We start from the raw sequence: 22355 nt of genomic DNA, 5'->3' as shown, positions 1-22355 counted from the left end.
CTGACCACAAGAAAAGCCTACCCTTACCCTGAAGACATTTACCGGGTTTTTCACAAGCCTAGCCACTCCACCCCACCCCACCCTCAACCCCTGCCGGGAGCTCAACCCTGGAGCTGTGGGCAAGGCTTCCCGTCACACACTCAGCCCCTGTGGCTCCTCTGGGCTTTCAGATACCTCAGTAGCTGTTCTTGGTGGGGGAGAACAGCTTCATGAAGATGGTGATCTGAAACCCTGAACGCCTTCCACCCCCACCCATCTAACTGAGCAACCCTGTGTGGCAGGGACAGCACACATAGCCCCCCCACACACACACCTGTCACTTCACTTTTCTACATTGGGGGACACAAAGGGTTTCGCTTCCCAGCACCCTTTAAGGCAGGCATGTCCCGTGCCTAGAAGGGACAAGCGTCTTTTCCACACCAACCCATTTGTTGCCAGTGCTTTGTTTAAGGAAACTGCTGGTACAGCAATGCTCCAGCCACCCCCAACAGTTCACTCTGTGCCTCCACTCACTTCCTCCTGTTAACATCTGTTTCTCCTGTTAAACAGGAAGAAGCCCCCCTCCCAGCACTCACGTCAAAACAGCATGGGTCTCGCAGATGGACCCTGTAAACTCTGTTCTGAAAAACTCGCAGGGCCCTAGAGTGGCTATGAGAAACCGTCAGAGTCTAACTCAGTTGACTAATGATGACAATGGAGGGTGAGCAAGAAATAAGCCGGTGAGGTCTTGTGCTAGGGAGCTGCTCCAGGATATTGCTGCGGTGAGACCTGCACTGGGATGCGCAGCCATCAGAGAGAATGATGAGGCTCTCATGCTGGTTTTCTACCACACCCTCAGCAACTTAAAATGACCCCCCTCTTGTTAGCTTGCATTGCTGCAGATCAGATGTCTGGGCTCAGCTTAGCTGGAGTCTCTGCTCGTGGTCCCACAAGGCTGGGGTCAAAGTGCTTTCTAGAGCCTGGGATCCTGTCCCAAGCTAACATGGATGTGGTCCCCACTTTTCATGCTGACCATCAGCTCCTAGAAGCCACTCATTGTGTTCCTGGGCAGGAAAGGTCCTCGCCACAACAGCACAGTCTCTCTCGTCAAAGCACACAGGACACCATCTGCTCCACATCTCCCTGATCCCTTGACACTAACCTCCACACCCTCTTATCAAGAGCCAGGCCGCCTATGGCAGAGCCATGCTCCATGGGCCTGGAGTGCGTGATATTCCATTTTGCTAACTGCCAGACATTTTTGTGGGGTTTCATCAGTATCCACGTCTTCCTCCTAACCATGTGAGTCACATTAGTGTCTTGTCCCTTCCATAGCTTCTCCGATTGCTATCACTGGGACACTTACAGAGTCATGTTTCACAGTTCCAATTTGAAATATTCTGGTTTGGGGGTTTAGCATTTTTAAGTTTTATTTTCTTTTTATTGACATAACACTGGTACCTTTGTATAGGGTACAGTGTGAAGTTTCAATACCAATAGACACTGCCTAGTGATCAAATCAGCATAATTTCCAGATCCATCACTACAAACATCTAGCGTTTCTGGGTGATGAGAACATTCAAAATTCTCTCTTCTTTTTTAAATATTTATTGATTGATTTGAAATAGTTATGGGGAGAGAGAGAGAGAGACAGCTAGAGGTAGAGCTAGAGCTAGAGCTAGAGAAAGAAATCTTCCATCCACTGGTTCACTCCCCAGATGGCCACAATAGCCAGGGCTGAGCCAGGCTGAAGCCAGGAACCAGGTGCTTCTTCCAGGTCTCCCATGTGGGCTGCAGGGGCCCAAGTGGTTCGGTCATCCTCCGCTGCTTTTCCCAGGCCATTAACAGGAGTTAGATTAGAAATGGAGAAACCATGGCCGGCACCGCAGCTCAATAGGCTGATCCTCTGCCTGCAGCCCCGGCACACCGGGTTCTAGTCCCGGTCGGGGCACCGATCCTGTCCCGGTTGCCCCTCTTCCAGGCCAGCTCTCTGCTATGGCCCGGGAAGGCAGTGGAGGATGGTCCAAGTGTTTGGGCCCTGCACCCGCATGGGAGACCAAGAGAAGCACCTGGCTCCTGGCTTCGGATCAGTGCGGTGTGCCAGCCTCAGTGCGCCAGCCGCAGGGGCCATTGGAACCAACAGAAAAGGAAGACCTTTCTCTCTGTCTCTCTCACTGTCTACTCTGCCTGTCAAAAATTAAAAAAAAAAAAAAGGAAGTGGAGAAGCCAGGACACAAATCAGCTCCCATATGGGACACCAGTATCTCAGGCAGCAGTTTTAGCCTCTACGCCACAATGCCAGGCCCCCAAAATTCACTCTTCTGTTTTAAAGTATATGAGGGTACTCCAAAACATTCATAGAAAAATGGAATTAAGGGGCCAGTGTTGTGGCTCAATGGGCTAAGCCTCCTCCTGCAACATTGGTATCCTATATGAGAGCAGGTTCAAGTTCCAGCTGCTCCACTTCTGATCCAGCTCCCTGCTAATGTGCCTAACCTCTGCTACCTACATGGGAGACCCAATGGAGTTTCAGTCTCCTGGCTTCAGCCTGGCCCTGCCCAGCCCAGCCATTGCACCATTGCGACTATTTAGGGAATGAACCTGCAAATGGAATCTCTCTTTCTCTCTCTCTCTCTCTCTCTCTCTCTGACACTCTGCCTTTCAAATAAATAAATTATCTTTAGAGAAATGGAATTAAAGCATAAGTTTAGTGCAAACAATCTTGATATCCATGCATAGTTTTTGATAATATGCACTTCCATTAACTCTTGGAAACCCTTCATACAGTATTGTTAGCTATAGTCATTCTACCATGCAATAGAACACCAGGACGTGTTCCTCCTCTATAACAATAACTTTGTGCCCATTGATTAACATTTCCTCGTTAAATTGCATGCATTTCCCTCTGATTGTTGTATTTCATAACACTTTTTTTTTTAATTAACTTCAAGTCAATCATCTGGGGACCTAAATGATACCTGCAAAGTCCCCTCATCTTAGCCATATTAGGAAATGCAACCATGGGTGTGATATCACATCTATTCACACAACACAGCCTCATTCAAGGGAAAGGGATTATACAAGGGCGTGAATCAGTGGGAGTCACCTCAGAATTCTGCTTACCACAGACATTTAAGAAAACATTGTAATGAATATTAGCTCCTGAAAACTTGGGACTCACCCAAGTATTACATTTGCTTTCTTGCTCCCGCATAAGACCTTTTTCCCAAATGTTCTAAAGCCTGGCTACTCAAAGCTGGTCCCCAGACCAACTATCATGACCATCTGCTTACTGACAAGACTCCTAGGTGATGTGAGAAACGCTGATCTCAAAGTTTCTTTCCCTGAGACACCCACCCCCACCCCCACCGGAAGCTTGCCACTGGGCACAGCACCTCCTCCTAGCTCCAAAGGAAGTGGTTCTCCCAGTGTGCCCTCCAGACCAGCAACATCAGCACCTCCTGGGAGTGCGTTAGAAAGGCGTGTCTTCTGCCACCCTCTCCACAGCTACTGAATCAGAAACTCTGGGTGGGCCCAGCCCTCTAGGTTTGTCTAAGCCCACCAGGGAATTCTGATGCGGGCTCAAGGTTGAGAACCACTGGCCAGAGGCACTGTCAAGTTCACGTGTCCCCCCATTGGAAAGCAGGTGAGGACAGCAGAAAGAGGCAACCCAAGTCTCAATTACTCTCGGCCCTACACCTGTGTCGACTTCACCTGTGCTGGTTTCTTTTTTTTTTTCTTCTTTTTTTTTTTTTTTTTTTTTGTTTTTGTTTTTGTTTGTTTTGACAGGCAGAGTGGACAGAGAGAGAGAGACAGAGATAAAGGTCTTCTTTTGCTGTTGGTTCACCCTCCAATGGCCGCCAAGGCCGGCGCATCTCGCTGATCCGAAGCCAGGAGCCAGGTGCTTCTCCTGGTCTCCCATGGGGTGCAGGGCCCAAGCACTTGGGCCATCCTCCACTGCACTCCCGGGCCACAGCAGAGAGCTGGCCTGGAAGAGGGGCAACCGGGACAGAATCTGGCGCCCAGATCGGGACTAGAACCCGGTGTGCCAGCGCTGCAAGGCGGAGGATTAGCCTATTGAGCCCGGCGCCGGCCCCTGTGCTGGTTTCAAAGCAGCACTGCTCTGCTGGCTGGGGGTGGGGGACAGGTTGTTGGGGTTCACTTAAGCTCCAGGTGCCAAACACTAGGCTTTGGAGACTGAGGCAGAAATGGGGGCACTGAGGGGAAGGGCTGCTGGCGGGGCTGGGCAGAGGGCTCCCAGGCCGAGATCACATGGGTCAGAGACTATCCTCATAGATCCCTTGACTGTTATGATGAGAATTAGCGAGGCTAAAACGGAAAAAGCAAACAGCCAAGACTTTCCATGAGGTTTGCGGGAAGGCGCCCCCTGCTGCTTGTGCAGGGGAGAGCCGCCCACTGAGCTGTGGAAAGGAAGCCCCCCTACCCCACCCCCGACCTCCCGAGGGGGCCAGGCAAAGGGGCAGTTTGGTGGATGAGCCATGAAGCACATCCTACCACAGACATTTAGCTCCGAGAAGTCAGGGCACCCGACTGCCTCAGTTTACACAAAAGGGAACTCAGAGACAAGGATGAGTTTTAACCCAGATCGTACTACGTCAGGAGGAGCTGGCAGGCAGGGGTAGCGGAATCCCGAGAGAGCTGAGGCTCTAGGAAAGTGGAAAATCCTCCAAAGGGGAATGGGACTCAGGAGACCGGTCTTCAAACGCCAAGCACACGTGCGCGGCACCTGCTTTGTATCTGGCGCTCTTCTAGGCTGCTGCTTCTGTGTTACCCAGATTCCCCAGTTACAAAGATCATCTCCATCAAGACCGATATTTGCAGACAGGGAAACTGAGGCACGGAGCAGATGAATTGTGTAACATCAGACAGCTACTGAGAGCCCAAGCTGGACCTTGACCCCAGGTCATTGCTCCCCAGGGACACACGCTCCTCCAGTTCTCTACCTTCTGCCACCTCGCAGGTGAGCACTCACTGAGGACTCAGGTGTCTGAGCATTTAAAAAAAAAAAAAAAAACAAAAAACAAAAAACACCCTACACCAGAAAGCCCCTGAGTCTTCTAAGAGAGAAAGCTTCAACGTTTGGCAGCCTCTTGGGAGAGGGAGACTGGCCAATCACCACTCGGATTCACCTGCAATCCTAGGCGGTCCTTAGGAACCTTCTCACCCAGCACCTTGTTAACAGTTAGAGACACTGAAACCCAGAAAGGTCAAGGTACCCCCGAGGTCGCCTTCCCCCAGGGGAAGAAGGTCACAGGCTTGATAGGTGTGGCACCTGAGGTCTAGAGAAATGAGAGTTGCCTGAGGATCCATCTGAAACTGACTCCGGTGTCCTGGCTACCCAATCTCTCCACCCCTTCAAAAGCCTCTTACCTGCAGCTCTGCATTCTTTCACCTTGTTGCTTCTCACCTGGGGAAGGCTGCCAGCCCAAACTTTCCCCTTCAGTGGGAGCTCGGCGGTCAGGGAAGGGATTTATATCCTCACGGGCAGGCTGTGTCACCCGCTCCTCTCCAACTGGGTGGCTGTGGACACACCTTTTTCCTGCTCACAGCGAAGAAGCGCCCTGGGGCTGGTACGTGATCACCAAAGGGGAAGTGCAGGAGGCAACTCTTTGTAAGTTTCCCTATTTTTTTGTGACTCGTTCAAAATCTCATGCATCCAGCTGAGAGGTGGTTTTCAAGGGTTGGGTATTAACACCCAACTGATGAGAGAAAGAGTCGGTTTTCCTCCCAAAATGAAGCTGAGACATAAGAAAAGAAAGGTTAAAGGTTAAACCTTTTTATGTTGTTTGGCTTGGATTTCAGTCTTGTGGGCTCTTTCTACGTGCCAAAGGAAGGAAAGGGCTGAGTTTCTAATTCTTTCACTTTGTGGGGGCTGCCTTTGTGTTATAAAGGTAGAAACGGGGCACTCAGTTATTTGTACATAATCCTACGTCTCCCCCAGCTCCCCTGCCAGCCCCCATGCTGCTGTTGGTGGCTCCTTGCTTCTAAAGTTAGAGAGCAGAGCCCAGACAGGCAAGCCAGACCTAGAGGAGCCTCAGAGGCTTCCCAGAGCTGGCCTGGTGCCTGCAAGCCGGGTTGTGCACAAGGCCAGCTTTGGTCCTGTGTCTCAACACTCCCCACCTCGCTAATTCACATCCACACTGGCCTGGATGAGAGTTCAAAGGTCCAGAGCTCTGCTTTGAATGAGCAAGATAAGGACTTGGTCACCACCTTCCCTAGAAGGCAAGTCCTTAGGGCTTGAATCCTCTGGGCTGATAAGTACTGCAGGGCTTCTGCAGTCTCCCTGTGTGTTGCGCCCCGACGCAAGGTTTAGCCAGAAACGGGATTTGATTTGGTTAGGTTTGTGGATGGAAAAGAAGAATGTTTTCCCAAATGTAATTTACAATTTGTCGTTGATCTTTTTTTCAGATTTATTTTTATTTATTTGAAAGACAAAGTTACCCAGAGAGAGAGAGAGAGAGAGAGGCAGAAACAGAGAGAGAAAAAGACCTTCCATCTGCTGGCTTACTCTCACAATGGCCTAGACCGGGCCAGGAAGAAGCCAGGGAGGGGCTAGGAATTCCATCCAGGTCTCCCATGTGGATGGCAGGGGCTCAAGCACTTGGGCCATCTTCCACTGCTTTCTCAGGCCATAGCAGAGAGCTGGATTGGAGGCAGAGCAGCAGGGACTCCAACCAGCTCTCCAAAATGGGATGCCATTGTCACAGGCAGAAGCTTAACTGCCTACACTACAATGCCAGCCCCCAAGCTATTCATCTTGATGACACTTTCTGCCTAATTCATTAAGACCTTCATGTTCATACAGGTGAAAAAGCAGGTATAGAAAATCTTTTAAGATTTCATTTTTTATGGGTGAGTAGTATTTCATCACCTATATATACCACAGTTTATCCAGTCATCAGCTGATGGACATCTGAATTGATTCCAAATCTTAGCTATTGTTAGTTGAACTGCTATAAACATGGGGGTACAGATAATTCTTTCATATGCTGACTTCATTCCTTTGGGTAAATTCCCAGGAGTGGATTGCCTGGGTCATATGGTAGATCTACTTCCAGGCTTCTGAAGAATCTCCATACTGACTTCCATAATGGTTGTTCTAATTTACACTCCCATCAACAGTACATTAGGGTACCTTTTTCCTTACATCCTTTCCAGCATTTGTGTTGTGTTGTTTTGTTTTGTTTAATTTTTGGGTGATAGTTATTCTAACACGTGAGGTGAAGCCTCCTTGTGGTTTTTATTTGCATTCCTCTGATACTGGTGATCCTGAGCATATTTTCATGTGTCTCCTAGCCATTTGCATTCCATCCTTTGAAAAATGCCTGTTCATGTTCTTAGCCCATTTCTTTCCTGGATTGCTTCCTTTGTTGTTGAGTTTCTTTTAGCTCCTTATATATCCTGGATATTAATCTTTTATCAGATACGTAATTTGCAAATATTTTCTTTTTTCATATTTTTATTTGAAATGCAGAGTTACAGAGAGAGAGAGAGAGAGAGAGAGAGAGAAGGAGAGACAAAGAGAGGTTTCCCATCTGCTAATTCACTCCTGCAATGGCCAGGGCTGTGCTAGGCCAAATCCAGGAGCTAGGAGAGTCTTCTGGGTTTCCCATGTGGATGCAAGGGCCAAAGTGCTTGGGCCAATCCCTCTCTGCTTTCCCAGGTGCATTAGCAGGAAGCTGTATTGGAAGTGGAGCAGCCAGGACTCAAACTGTTGCCTGTATGGGATGCTGGCACTGCAGGCAACAGCCCGACCCACTATGCCACAGTGCTGGCCCCAAATATTTTCTCCCATTCTGCTGGTTTCTCTATTTTGCTTAGTGTTTCCTTTGTTGTACAGAAGCCTCTTAGCTTAATTAAACCCCATTTGTCTATTTTTGCCTTCATTGCCTGTGTTTCTAGAGTCTTATCCAAGAAGTCTTTGCCATTACCAATGGCTTGCAATGTTTCCCCTATGTTTTCCTCTAGTAATTTGGTGGTTTCAGGTCTTAGATTTAGAGCTCTGATCCATTGTGAGTTGATTTTTGAATAGGGTATAAGGTAGGGGTCTTGTTTCATACTTCTGCATGCAGAGATCCTATTTTCCCAGCCCGATTTTTTGAAGAGACTTACATTCTCCAGGGAGTGATTTTAACTGTTTTGTCAAAGATTGGTTGGCTGTAGATGTGTGGATTAATTTCTGGGATCTCTAGTCTGTTCCATGGTTGACATGTCTGTTTTGCCAGTTCCAAGCTGTTTTGATTATAACTGCCAAGTAGTACGTCTTGAAATCAGGTATTGTGATACCTCCAGCTTTATTTTTATTGTTTAATATTGCTTTAGCTATTCAGGATCTCTTGTGATTCCCTATGAATTTTAGAGTCATTTTTCCCCAGCTCTGAGGAGAATGCCTTTGGTATTTTGAGTAGAATTGCATTGCTCTTTGCAACAAAATGGGTGCAAATGGAAACAATTATGCTTAGTGAAATAAGCCAAAGAGACAAACACTGTATGTTTTCCCTGATTTGTGGTAACAACATACAGAGAACAAAAAAAAGTAATTGGTATGCATGAAATTGACATTTTGAGATTTGATTATTATTTATACCGCTTGTCTATACTCCCGAGGATCACTGGTTTTTCTACTTAGTACTTGTTGGATTCTTTATTTAGTGGAGACATAAAGACAGTATGTCATTGTAAAAATCAAAAGAAAAATAAGAAAGAAAGGAGGAGGGAGGGAGGGAGGGTGGGAAGTGAGGAGGGAGCGAGAGTAGGGTGGGAAATATCGTTATACTCTTAAAACTGTATATATGAAATACATGAAATTGGTTCCCTTTATATAAATTTTTAAAAGTAAAAAGAAATTAAAATAAGAAAAAAACAAAGTAAACAAAAAAAATCTTTCAGAGAAATCTCAGGAATTCCATATGCAGAACAAATGGCTCAGAATCCAAAGGCTCTATTGGCCCTAGTTTTACTCTTTTGCTGACAAAGAAGGTAACACTTGAAGGTCAAAACTCAGATTGGGTAAGCAAAATACGAGAAAAATACAGTGGTAGATGGAAACTTAGAGGCGATCAAACCCATCCCACAGTCTGAAGAACAAAGTGAGGTCCAGGCATTTGAGGGGGTCTCGGGTAACTAAACTGCTAATTTCACGCACATACAACCTCACGGTGGGCAGTGTTCTCACGGTGGGCAGTGTTCTGGGAATAGCCTGATGTGGAAGTTGTTATATCTATGTTTATTCTTTTTCCAAGGACCAGTTGAGGAGGCAATATTTGTTTTTGTTTCATATTTGATGTGGTAAAATTAAAGAATAAGCTATAAAGCTGTGAGTGGAGTCAAATAAGTTTTAAGGTTGTACATTCACCCCAACAGGAAGTTCTCCCTAAATACCATCATTATCCCAGAATAAAGAACATGCAAATGACTGAGTTCTCACCATGCTCTGTCTGTGGTTAACCAAACACATCACTCCCAGCTGACCTGCCTTGTTGGGGATCCCGTTCACTAAATAACATAGACAGCCCACGGCTTAACATAGCCAAAGAGAGGAAGAAAAACTCTGCCTTTGGCCATGCTCAAGTATTATTGCTGATCTTGTGATCTAGAAAGAGGAATTTACGTAACCTCTTTTTTCTCTATGGGAAAATGTAGTCAGAGAGCCACATGAATTGCTTCAATGGCCCAGTCAAGAATGAATGTTCGAACCCAACAGTTGCCCAACGTAAGTCCCCACACCTGGCCTAGAGCTCACAAGCAATGGCTACTTTTTCTGCATCAATCCATCTGCGTTCATAGCCTACACTATGATGGCCCCACCATCAGAAGCATGCTCACTTCAATTTCCCCACCAGTTGATGGGAAGTGAACAAGGTACAGAATGTTCTGTCATATCTCAAATCCTCCCAGGATGTTTGTTGCAAAGACTGGGGAAATGTTTCTTCACTTCTTAGACCTAGCTGTTCTTTCCAAAGTCTGGCCTAGTTCAGAGGTCAGCAGCATCCTCTAAAAACCCTCGTGGCAAGGTTCTGCTCCCCACCTTCCTTCCACAGGATGTGCGGGCCAGGGGGTGCAGGAGGGAGGGATGGGAGCTTAGGGAGAGGAAAAGAATGTATGCTGGCTGCTGTGTTGTGTGTCACAACAGGGTCTGTTTGTTCCCAGTCATGCGGGACAGGCTCATTTCCAAATACTCTACCTCAATATCTCCATACATCACTCATTCTTATCAGAGAACAGATCTACATCAATGTGATTCCAGGACACATGGTCATGAAATCCGTAAGATAAATTATCATGAAGCCCCATAAACTGACAATTAAGGCTTTCCCTGAGCAGCTGGATAATAACAGAAGTTAAGTCTACCTCTGACTTACAGTGGCATGAGAAAGAACATTCCTTTCTCATTAATAATTTGCAAATTAACCACTAAAAAGGATGACAGTGGCTGCAGATGGGCTTCCGCCTCTTCAGTTGGGGAAAAAGGAGTTTGTGATGGGTTCCCATTGCTGCTGCACCACACTGCCTCACACAGGATGTCAATCCTGTGTCCTCTGGCAGTGCCGGAGGGCTACGGTCTGACATGCAGCCCAGGGGGCTGAAATCAAGTTGTAGGCAGTGCGGAGCTGCTCCTGGAAGTTTCAGAGGGACAATCCATTCCCTTGCTTTCCCTAGCTTCTAGAAGCTTCCTCATACTTCCTCCTACAGCATCACTTGCTGCTTCTTTTGACTATCTAGTCTCCCTCCTACAAGGGCCCTGATATTATAATCAGAGTCCATAAAGATAACCCAAGTACCAAGTCCTGGGTATGACTTCGGTTTACTGTATCCCAAAGACCCATACGTGAAAGGTTTGGTCCAGAAAGTCTATGTTAATGGTACCAAAAGCGTGGAAACTTAATCTGATTATGCTGTTTGGAGGTGGAGCCTTTGGAAGATGATGGGATTGGGTTGGGTCATTAGGGTTAAGCCCCTTGATGAAATCCTGGTGGCTTAACCCTAATGAGACTACGTGGACACAGACAGCAAGGGAGCTTTTTCTTGCCAAGTGAGGCTCTGAGCTTCCAGCAAGTATACCACCACCAGCAGCAGCATCTATCCCAATGGGACCTGCCCAATCTTGGACTGTGAACCTCCAAAACAATAGCCAAGGTAAGCTCTTTTTACAATTGGTTACGTCGAGTATTTCATTGTAGTAACTAAACACTGGCTGATGCACCGGGGTAAATGTTCCACCTTAAAATCTTGATTATCTCATCCACAAGGTCCCCTTTGCTGTATAAGGTAGCACATTCACATCTTCAGGAAATTAGGTTGAGGACAACTTTGGGCTTTGTATTCAACTCAAAGATCCAACTCTCACAGTTTGTGCTTTAGGATTCTTTAACAAAACCATGAGGAAATGACTCTGTGGGTGGGAATACCATGGTTCCTTTCAGACCTAGCCCAAGTTGTCTAGAAGGGGGAGACAGTAGGCATAGAGCTTTTGAAGCATACAGGATTTCATTTCATTTCAATTCAGAAAAAAAAAATCTACTCTTTATTGCAGAAGACTTTTTTCTGTTGCTGCCTTTCTTCTGACTTCCTTCTCCCTATCTCAAGCTTCTGGAAGAGAAACAGGAAAGGGTGAGAATTCTGGGGAATCCACCTGTAACCTGACCACCACTGCCCACTCTCTCTCCAACCCATCCTCCACAGGATCCAGAACACGATGGCAGAGAAGTTGGGACCCGGCCCCATTTCAGTGCCTACTCTCTCCCAAGGGTGCCCAGGTCCAATCCAGCACCCTGCACTCCAGGTGCTCTATTCTCCTGCTCTTCCGTGCACACAACCAAGCCTTCCCCCTGACTTGGGGCTCAGCACCATGGACTCTCATCTGAGGCCTGCAGTCTCCCTTGCATGTGTCAAAACCTAATAACAAAGATTCTCCAAAGACAATGAATTGATTTAGGAACGGATTTGCAAAGGCACTGTGCATGCAACAGCAGACAATGTGCATATTCAAGGAGCTCCCGGCAAGGGCAAGTTTTTCAAGGCAAAACCAGGAGGATTATATATGTTACTTTGAGACAATCGTCCTTAGGCACGAGGATTAATAACGAGAGCAGCATTAGTCAAGGATTAAATGGGAAGTTGCCAGGCAGACATCTTTGCAGAAGTGTTTTTAGGGCAAGGTTGTTGTGGCCTTTTGCCTTTGTGCAGGGTTTTGGTTTGGGCAGTCTTTGGGGTAGTTCAATTATGAGGCATGTGTGCGTGAGATGCCCTCCTTTGCAACCTCTTTGCTTTATTATTATCCTTTTTAGGGTTTGACAAAGGTGACTCCATTTTGATCCTAAAAATTTTCACACATAGGATGGAAGCCCCTGGGTTCTCAGCCTCACCCTTCTGCCTTCCTGGAGTAAAAGAAACTGACCTCCAAGGGCACTGATGGGCACCATCGGGAGGTGGGCCCTCACTCTCTGCTCTGGGGGACAGATGGGAAAAGATCTCCAGGGAAGGAAATTTGACTTGCCTACTATCAGTGAGCCACACGATGGTTATTCTTCCTGCTAGGAGCTAGCAACACCACACCAATCCTGCTCCCAGGTAAGCAGATCAATCTTTCCCACCACCAGTCCTAGTTGCTTTCAGATCTGCTCCAAAGTGACAGAGAAGACCCCAAATCCTGATGATCACACAGACACAGCCCAGTCACCCTCACGTGCAACACCTTTGTTCCGACAGATGACACAGTGCATGGATCGAAGCAAAACTCCAGTCTGGAGCCATAGGAGCCATCATTCCCATGGCATCCATGACCTACAGGGCTCATCATTATGAGAGCTGATGCTAGATTTATCCCTACCATGCTCAGCAGGAAGAGGTGGAAGGAAAACTATAGGACAGCAACTATTAGATCCCAACCAGTGCCTAATGTTAGCCAACCCCCAACACCTACCAAGCTGACCACAGCCACCCCCAGCCCATTTTCCAACATTTCCCTTCCCTCTTCTCAGTGACCTACTACCAAGCACTCCCACCAGTGGTTCTGATCAATGCCCTCATTGGACCCTCTCAGCTCCTGCTGGTAGGAAGCACAAATAGCTGATTGGTAGAATTGACTTTTGACTCATAATAAAGGTGGTACCAAAGAGAGGGGGCAGGGAGAGATCTACCCTGTACCTTGCAGTTCCCAGATGTGTGGAGGTGCATGCTGTGTTGGGGTGGAGTTGGGGAACAGCATAAGCATTGTGTGTGCTTGTTTGGTTTTTAAGATTTATTTTATTTATTTGAAAGACAGTTACAGAGAGAGGTAGAAACAGAGAGATCTCTTCCATCCACTAATTCACTTCCCAGGTGGCCATAACAGCCGGAGCCAGGAGCCAGGAGCGTCTTCAGGGTCTCCCACATGGGTGCAGCGGCCCAAGGACTTGGGCCATCTTCTACTGCTTTCTCAGGCCATAGCAGGGAGCTGGATAGGAAGAGGAGCAGCCGGGACTAGAACCGGCGCCCATATGGGATGCCAGCACTGCACACCAGGGCTTTAACCTGCTGCGCCACAGCACCGGCCCCATGTGCTTGTTTTTAAGGAACTGCTGCCCTTCACTCCAGCTCCCCTCAGAGCCACGCCCAACCTCCACCCCCACCACTGCCTAACCCGTAAATGGTGCTTCCAGCTGGCGCTGAAGAAGGGAGTCTCCAGTCACTACAGCTGTGCAGGTCTCTGTACAGTAAAATTTAAAGAGCTGTCCCTAAGCAAAGTGACAGGCTTCTGGCTCTATTGTTCAATGTTATGTTTTGAAAACAAATGCTTTAGGGTTCAACTCTCATATGTATAACTCATTTGGAAATAAAACCTCAAGTCTCCATCCACCCTTTTGTGAGAGGGGTCTTGGTCAAAGGGCCTTTCTCACATACACCTCCAGCCCCTGCCCACTCCCGCTGTCCTATCCCCAGCTCCCATATCATCTTCCAGCTTCCAGGACTTTTTTTTTGCATTAAATCCTCTGCTTTCTAATAATCTGTCAGGACCACGCTGGACATTTTGCTTGGTTCAGCTGACATCTGAGCCCCACGCTTCTGAAAAGCATTTGATGGAGGCTGAATCAGCCCGCAGGCCCCCAGAGCAACCACTTCCTTCTCTGCATGGGCCCTGTTACATAAAACAACAGCCTCGTGGAAGCCCCACCTGTGCACTGGGACATGCTAGCCCAGCCGTCAGGCACGCCAGCATCATGCAGGGAGTGAAGCTTTGATTCATCATCTTTGTCACACTCATCTACCCCGAGGCAGGTCAGCACGGGCAGGCTCAGCAGCCCTTGACGGCTGGAGTGATGGCCACACAGGGGAATCCGTGCCTGTCTGGTGTGCTGGCCTGGGCTGGCACAGCAGCTCTCCCAGGAAATGACACTGGGCATGGTCACCCCATGAAGCTGCTTCGCCCAACACTGCTGACACGAACACTGCTGCCCATGGGCACGTGCTATTGCAGACAACCTTGCTCCATGGAGTGTAGGGAAAAGAACCCCCACCCAGAGTGAAACAGGAGGGTAGGCAGCCAGGCTCCCTCTCCTGGCACAGGGCAGACTGGCAGGGTCTAGAGACGAGGGCAGTTACACACCACTGCCTATTGATGGACTAGCCATTGTATGTGTTTTCATTTTTAATCTTTATTTAAAAGGTAGAGACACCTGGAGATAGAGAAGTCCCATCCACTGGTTCACTCCTCAAATGGACCAGGCCAAAGCCAGAGGCCAGGAACTCAAACCCATCTCCCACATGGGCGACAGAGACCCACCTACCTGAGCCATCCTCTGCTGCCTTTTGGGTGTGCATGAGCAGGAAACTGAAGGCCACAGCAGAGCTGGGACTTGAACTTGAACCAAGACCCTCTAGTCTGGGATGTGGACATCCCAAGTGGTATCTTAACCACAGCACCCATACCTGTCCCCAAGACAAAGACTTCTAACGGGATCTGTAAGGCATATTGTTTTGGTTTTTTTTAATTTTTATTTTTTTGGCAGGCAGAGTGAACAGTGTAAGAGAGAGAGTTAGAAAGGTCTTTTTCTGTTGGTTCACCCTCCAACGGCCGCCACGGCCGGCACACCGCGCTGATCCGAAGCCAGGAACCAGGTGCCTCTCCTGGTCTCCCATGTGGGTGCAGGACCCAAGCACCTGGGTCATCCTCCACTGCACTCCCAGGCCACAGCAGAGAGCTGGACTGGAAGAGGAGCAACTGGGACAGAATCCGGCACCCTAACCGGGACTAGAACCCGGTGTGCCGGCGCCACAGGTGGAGGATTAGCCTATTGAGCCACGGCGCCAGCCAGGCATATTATTTTAATGTCTGTCCAGCTCAGAGCCAACAATTCCTCATTGTTCTGTCAAATACCCTGTGTTAACCATGTCTTCACTTTTCTGTATCCTGAAGCTTTGATACGTGGGGTCTTGCTGACCCTGGAGGGACTACCCTTCCCAGAACTAGATTCTTCCGAGAGGAGCAAACATCTCACCCACATGCAAATTGCTTAGACCAACCCATCTGGAGCCCACAGCCCAGCCACCTCCTCTAAAGGGGCTCTCACATTCTGGGCCACCAGCCCCTGCCTTTATCACCCCAGGCCAGGCACCCCAGAGCCCCAGGGTCACCTCTATGTCCACAGCCCACTGATATTATTCCAACCAGCCTATGCTAAGGCTACCTGCCCTGCCTCACCTCTTATTTGCTTCAAAACCACAATAAAGGTAATGTCCTTGATCCCCCTCCTCCTAACCCAGCCCCCAGCTTCTCCTTGGGCCCTCCGTGGCCCTCACTGGCTCTCAGGGACCTGTGACTATAACGGTCTCTTCGATGACAGCCACCCTCAGATCTGTCAGCTTTGCCACACTTCACTGATTTAACAATCCCGGCATTACGGGACCCTCCCTCCCCAAGTCCCGGGAATGTTTGCGTCCCAGGGGCTGACCCCTACATTCAGCTTCTCATCATGTTGTTTTCCTTAGGAATTTTAATTTGGGCCACAGGACAGAAGTTGTTCCCTTTGAGGTGCTAGACATCAATCATGTAAGGTCAAGAGCCGAGGGGCCACCGTGTCCCACTGGGACCCAGCAGGCTCACAATTCGAAGAGCTAAGAGCAAGGGAGACCCAGAGGGAAGCAGCAGTGAGCACTGCACACAGCCCAGGGGCCCCAGCCTCTCCCCAAACATTGGTCTTCTCCTCGCTTTGAATTCCAGCTGCTCCCTGCGCCTTCACAGCACACCTGGGCATCTCCCAAGCCACATCTCTGGTCCAGACAGCACTGGTATGCACTTCCAGGCTGTTCATTCCCCACCTGGGCAAGCCCATTGGAGAACACCTTTCGAAGAATTTGCTGTGGTTTCAGTGTGCCCCAGAATTCATGTGCTGAAATTAGAGTCCTCAAATTTGTACAATAATGGCATCTGAAGGCAGGGCCTTTGTTGTTTTCTTTTTTTTTTTTTTTTTTTTTTAATTTATTTATTTAGGCCGGCGCCGTGGCTTAACAGGTTAATCCTCTGCCTGCAGCGCCGGCACACCGGGTTCTAGTCCCGGTCGGGGCACCGATCCTGTCCCGGTTGCCCCTCTTCCAGGCCAGCTCTCTGCTGTGGCCCGGGAGTGCAGTGGAGGATGGCCCAAGTGCTTGGGCCCTGCACCCCATGGGAGACCAGGAGAGGCACCTGGCTCCTGGCTCCTGGCTTCGGATCAGCGTGGTGCGCTGGCCGCAGCAGCCATTGGAGGGTGAACCAACGGCAAAAAGGAAGACCTTTCTCTCTGTCTCTCTCTCTCACTATCCACTCTGCCTGTCAAAAAAAATTTATTTATTTATTTGGAAGTCAGAGTTAGAGAGGGAGAGACAGAAAGACAGAGAGGGAGAGAGATCTTTCGTCTGCTGGTTCACTCCCCAGATGGCCATGACGGCCAGGACTGGGCCATGCTGAAGCCAGGAGCCAGGAGCTTCATCCAGGTGCCAGGGGCCCAAACACTTGGGCCATCTTCTGCTACTTTTCCAAGGCCATTAGCAGAGAGCTGGATCAGAAATGGAGCAGCTGGGACAGGAAGCAGCATCTATGTAGGAAGCCTGCAACGCAGGCCACTGCTCTATCCGCTATGCCACAACATTGGCAAGGCTGGGCCTTTGTGAGGTAGTTAGGATTGGGTGAGCTCCTGATGGCCTTGCTGGCTTTATAAGAAGATGAAGAAGGGGAGGGATGGGCATCTGGCCTGTGCTTTAGGAGCTGTTAACATGTTGGTGCCCCATATTGGAGGTTCTATCCCTGGCTCTGGCTCCTGACTCCAGCATCCTGTCAGTGCAGACCCTGGGAGGCAGTGTGATGGCTTAAGCTGTTGGGTGTCTGCCACCCACAGGGCACACACCTGAACTGAGTTGCTGGCATCTGATTCTAGCCCCTTCCCAGCCCTAGCCATGGCAGGCATGTGGAGAGTAAACCAGCACCTAGGATCTCAATCTCTCTCTCACTCTGCTTCTTGAATGTTAACATTGAAACACACACACACACACACACAATAGGAAGACCAGAGCTGGGACACTTGCTCAGTCTTACCTTGGCTGCTGTCTCCCAGCAAGAAGGCCCTCACCCATTCCAGTGCCCTGCTCTTACTTCTATACGCCAAAGACATCTTATTCTCTATAAATGACCCAGCTTCCAGGGTGGTGTTGTAGCTACAGAAAATGGACCAAGAGCCTTCCAATTCCCTTTGGGCTGAGAAAAGTAATCAATTTGTTTCCTCCCTCCTGGGAGGGATCACCCAGAGTCTAGTGTAGAGAAGAACATGAGTGCCCCCAGGGAGAGAAAGAGAAGAGCCAGGACAGCAGGGTAAGGAAGCAGGAAACTCTCACGGTCAAGGTCAAGGTCTTCGGCGTGGCCATGGCAGAGCCCTACGGCTTGGGAGCTTGTTAGAGCTGCATAGCCTCAGGTGCCGCCCAGATGAATGAACCAGAAGCAGAGGAGGGGCAGCAGTTTGTGGTGAACAAGCTCCCCGGGCAACTCTGAGGTTCAGGAAGCTTGAAAGAACACTACTGAAGTGGTTCTGCCCAAGAGGCTCAGCCCAGGAAGCTCACTGGAAGCCCTGATGCCCAGATCGCCCCTTCACACCTGTAGAGACCTTGAGAGAGTGGTGCTGGGCCAACGAAGCCTTCCGAAGCTCCCCAGGTGATTCTAATGCGTGGCCTGCCAGGGTTGAGAGTTAAACCACTCACATTCTCCGTGACCTGTGCCTCCGACTCTCACAGAGAGAAAAAGGCAAGTGAATAGGGAGGGAAAAAATCACAAAGCTGAATCACAGATGACAGAGACTGAGACAAAAAGTGAGGCCGGGGCTGGCAGAAGAGATCTGAGCGGGCCTCACGCACAGCGGTGCTTCCTTGGTGAACTTGGGGACAACTCAGGGGAACTAGGGGCATCGGACTCCAACTCCCACTAAGCCAAGGTCAGCCTCCTCACGTGTTCGTTCATTCCGACTACTAGTACATCCTGTTTTGTGCACCTGCTCCAAGCGCAGAGTTGTTCTAGGCACTAGGGATTCCCACTGCAGCGGAGAAAAGCAACAATGATTGAGATGTCCACAAGTAACTGTCTTCATTCCTGCCTGTGAGACGCACTAGGACCCCTCCCCAGGCCGGTCCTCTTCTCCGGGCAGAGCCATTCCAATGTGACTCCTCAGAGGACTGGGTCTCCGTCACGGGGAGTATCTTTTCTCACCCTTGGGCTTCCAAGCCTTGAACTGACTACACTGATCCAGGAAAACTAGAGGAGCCTTGATGCTGACATTTTTGTAACAGGATCACGGTGAACTTTATTCTGATTCCATCTCTTGGGAAAAGGGCGGTTAAGTAAAAACCACAAAATGCAGAGACTACACATCACATACTTCAGAAAAAGCTATGCACCGTAAAGTGATGACGCACAGATAACAAATCATAACTATGTGTTCCAGGTGTCTTCTATTCAGAACACACCCCTGGCCTGGACCTGTTTCCAGAATGTTCTTGGCAGACTTCCAACTACTTTTTTTTTTTTTTTTTTGGACAGGCAGAGTTAGACAGTAAGAGACAGAGAGACAGAGAGAAAGGCCTTCTTTCCGTTGGTTCAACCCCCAAATGGCTGCTATAGCTGGCGCGCTGTGCCGATCTGAAGCCAGGAGCCAGGTGCTTCTCCTGGTATCCCATGCAGGTGCAGGGCCCAAGCACTTGGGCCATCCTCCACTGCATTCCTGGGCCACAGCAGAGAGCTGGCCTGGAAGAGGGGCAACCAGGACAGAACCCACGCCCCAACTGGGACTAGAACCCAGGGCACCGGCACCACAGGCGGAGGATTAGCCTAGTAAGCCGCAGCGCCAGCCCCAACTACTTTTTGAAATATATACAGAAGGGCACTAACTCAAGCCCTTCTGCTTTTCAAAGCAATGGGTGAAAATCAAAGTTGTTAGTGTCTTAGTTCGGGCTGTGTATAACAAAGTACTTGGTGTCTGAAAAACAACAGGAATTTAAACCTCGTTTCTCACAGTTTCTGGAGGCTGGAAGTTCAAAATCAGAGTGCCAGCATGGTTGGGTTCTGGTGGGGGTCCTCTTCCTGGGTACAACCTGCCCACTTCTTTTTTTTTTGACAGGCAGAGTGGACAGTGAGAGAGACAGAGAGACAGAGAGAAGGTCTTCCTTTACCATTGGTTCACCCTCCAGTGGCCGCAGCGGCCAGCACACCATGCTGATCTGAAGCCAGGAGCCAGGTGCTTCTCCTGGTCTCCCATGCAGGTGCAGGGCCCAAGCACTTGGGCCATCCTCCACTGCACTCCCAGGCCACAGCAGAGAGCTGGACTGGAAGAAGAACCCGGTGCCCTGATCGGGACTAGAACCCGGTGTGCCGGCGCCGCAGGCAGAGGATTAGCCTAGTGAGCCGCAGCACTGGCCTGCCCACTTCTTATGGAGTCCTCGCATGTGGGAAAGAGGGTGAGGGGCTGGCCCTGTGGCATAGTGGGTAAAGCTGCCGCCTGCACTGCCAGCATCCCATATGAGCACCAATTCAAGTCCAGTTGCTCCAGTTCCAGCCCAGCTCTCTGCTATGGCCTGGGAAAGTAGTGGAAGATGGCCCATATCTTTGGGCACCTGCACCCATGTGGGAGACCCGGAGGAAGCTCCTGGTTCCTGGCTTCAGATCGGCCCAGCTGCGGCCATTGCGGCCAACTGGGGAGTGAACCAGCAGATGGAAGACCTCTCTCTCTCTCTCTCTCTCTCTCTCTCTCTCTCTCTGCCTCTCCTTCTCTCTGTGTAACTCAAGTAAATAAATAAATCTTTGAAAAAAAAGAGGGTGAGAGAGCTCTCTAGGACCCCCCCTTTTATTTTTAAATTATCTTTATTTTTTTGACACATAATAATTTTACATACTTGTGGAGTACAGTGTGATGTTTTGATTCACATGTATATTGTGTAATGATCAAATTATGGTAATCAGCATATCCATCATTTCTCTATGATGAGTGAATACACTTAAAAAAATGCTGTCCTCTATTTACTTTTAAATCATAGTGCATTACTATTTATCATATTCACTCCCAGGACTTATTCCTCCGATCTAATTGTAATATTATATGGGTTCCTTTTATTGAGACTCTAGTCACATTCATGAGGGCTCCACCATCGTGACCTAATTATCTCCCAAAGACTCCTTTGGCTGCACAGGGCCAGGCCATGGGACGCGACACTGGTCTTGACAGAGGCCTCTCCCAGAGCTGTGTCTGGGTTCAGGCAATCTTAAGTTCCTAATCCAGCTTTGAAACCTCTGGCAAGTGCCTCAGCCTCCCAGGGCTTGGTTTCCTGCAACTCTAATAAGAGGGTCATGGTCAGAGCAGCTCTCACACAATTACTAATGCCTGACTCTGTCCTAAGCCTTTATTCACATATTGGCTTATTTTACCATCCCACCAACCTATGAGGATGGTATATGGGGTGTGAATGGCCCCGTTGTTCAGATAAAGAAACTGAGCTACACACCTGTTAAGTAACTTGTCAAAGGTAACACAGGGCTATGGTTGAATTATATCCCCCGAAAATAGCTGTTGAAGCCCCGCCCCCTCCCCAACACCAGTATCTCAAGATGCAAAGCTTTTTTGGAAATAGTGTTTCCCCACAGGCTATGAAGTGAAGATGAGGTCATTAGAGTGTGTCCCAGTCCAATGGGACCGATTCCAAAAACAGTGGGGCCAGGGCTGTAGCTCAGTGGATTAAGCCACTGCCTGAAGCACCAACATCCCATATGGGCACTGGTTCGAGTCCTGGCTGCTCCATTTCTGATCCAGCTCCCCACTAATGTACCTGGAAAAACATCAGAATATAACCCATGTTCTTGGGCCCCTGTACCCGTGTGGGAGACCCCGAAGAAGTTCCTGGCTCCTGGCTTCAGCCTGACCCAGCCCTGGCTGTTGCAGCCATCTGGGGAATGACTCAGTGGATGAAAGATCTCTCTCTCCCTCTCTCTCTCTCTCTGTAACTCTGCCTCTCAAATATTTTATTTATTTATTATTAGTAGTATTTATTTATTTATTTGAGAGGCAGAGTTATAGAGAGGGAAGGGGAGAGGCAGAGAAGTCTTCCATCTGCTGGTTCACTCCCCAAATGGCTGCAATGGCCAGAGCTAGACCAATCTGAAGCCAGGGATCAGGAGCTTCTTCTGGGTCTCCCACACAGGTGCAGGGGCCCAAGCACTTGGGCCATCTTCCACTGATTTCCCAGGCCATCAGCAAAGAGCTGGATCAGAAAAGGAGCCCCCAGGACAGGAACCAGCAGCAAGGACAGAAACCGGCACCCATATGGGATGCCAGCGCCACAGATGGAGGCTTAACCTAGTACACTACAGCGCTGACCCACATAAATAAATCTTATGGAGGGGGGGAAGGCTATAAACACAGAGATGGGCAGGCACAGGGGAAAGATGATGTGAAGACATCCAGGACACTCCTGATATGACTCAGTGACGCCTCTATGGGCAGAGGGACATCAACACCAGAAGCTGGAGAGGTGAGGAGGGATCCTCCCCAAGAGCCAGCAGAAAGCCAGCAGGGCCCTATCCATGCCTTGACCTTGGACTTCAAGCCTCCAGGACTCCTTGTTCCAAGCCACTCACTTTGCGGTGCTTTGTTATGGCAACCCTGCACACCTAACACACTTTGGTACTTCCAGTTGGAGCTGGGCGTCCATTCCCCCATGGTGGGGGTGGGGGCTGGGTAAGCACCCTAAGGGGATGGAATAGACAACGTTTTATTGCTTGTCCACCTATATTCTCAGAAGATCAAAACAGATGATAAAACACGGTAAATATCACTAACAAGACTGAAACCATCCCAGCTCCTCGGCATGTAGCA

At 49.1% G+C, this 22355-nt stretch overlaps 1 protein-coding gene across 2 annotated transcripts in view; it reads right to left on the bottom strand.

Annotated features, from left to right (window-relative positions):
• The window catches only part of IL1R2 (interleukin 1 receptor type 2), a 34754-nt gene extending 29245 nt beyond the window's left edge, over positions 1–5509 (bottom strand). For both annotated transcript variants that reach the window (XM_062210013.1, XM_062210017.1), the window contains exon 1: positions 5371–5509. In XM_062210013.1, the coding sequence (XP_062065997.1) occupies positions 5371–5384 (14 nt within the window). In that variant the 5' untranslated portion in view covers positions 5385–5509. The remainder of the gene's footprint in view (positions 1–5370) is intronic.
• Positions 5510–22355: the final 16846 nt, after the last annotated feature.

The sequence above is a fragment of the Lepus europaeus genome, chromosome 13, assembly GCF_033115175.1.
Source record: "Lepus europaeus isolate LE1 chromosome 13, mLepTim1.pri, whole genome shotgun sequence".
Taxonomy (NCBI): Eukaryota; Metazoa; Chordata; class Mammalia; order Lagomorpha; family Leporidae; genus Lepus; species Lepus europaeus.
The sequence above is the reverse complement of the archived record's forward strand: the minus strand, read 5'-3'. Positions and strand labels throughout refer to the sequence as shown.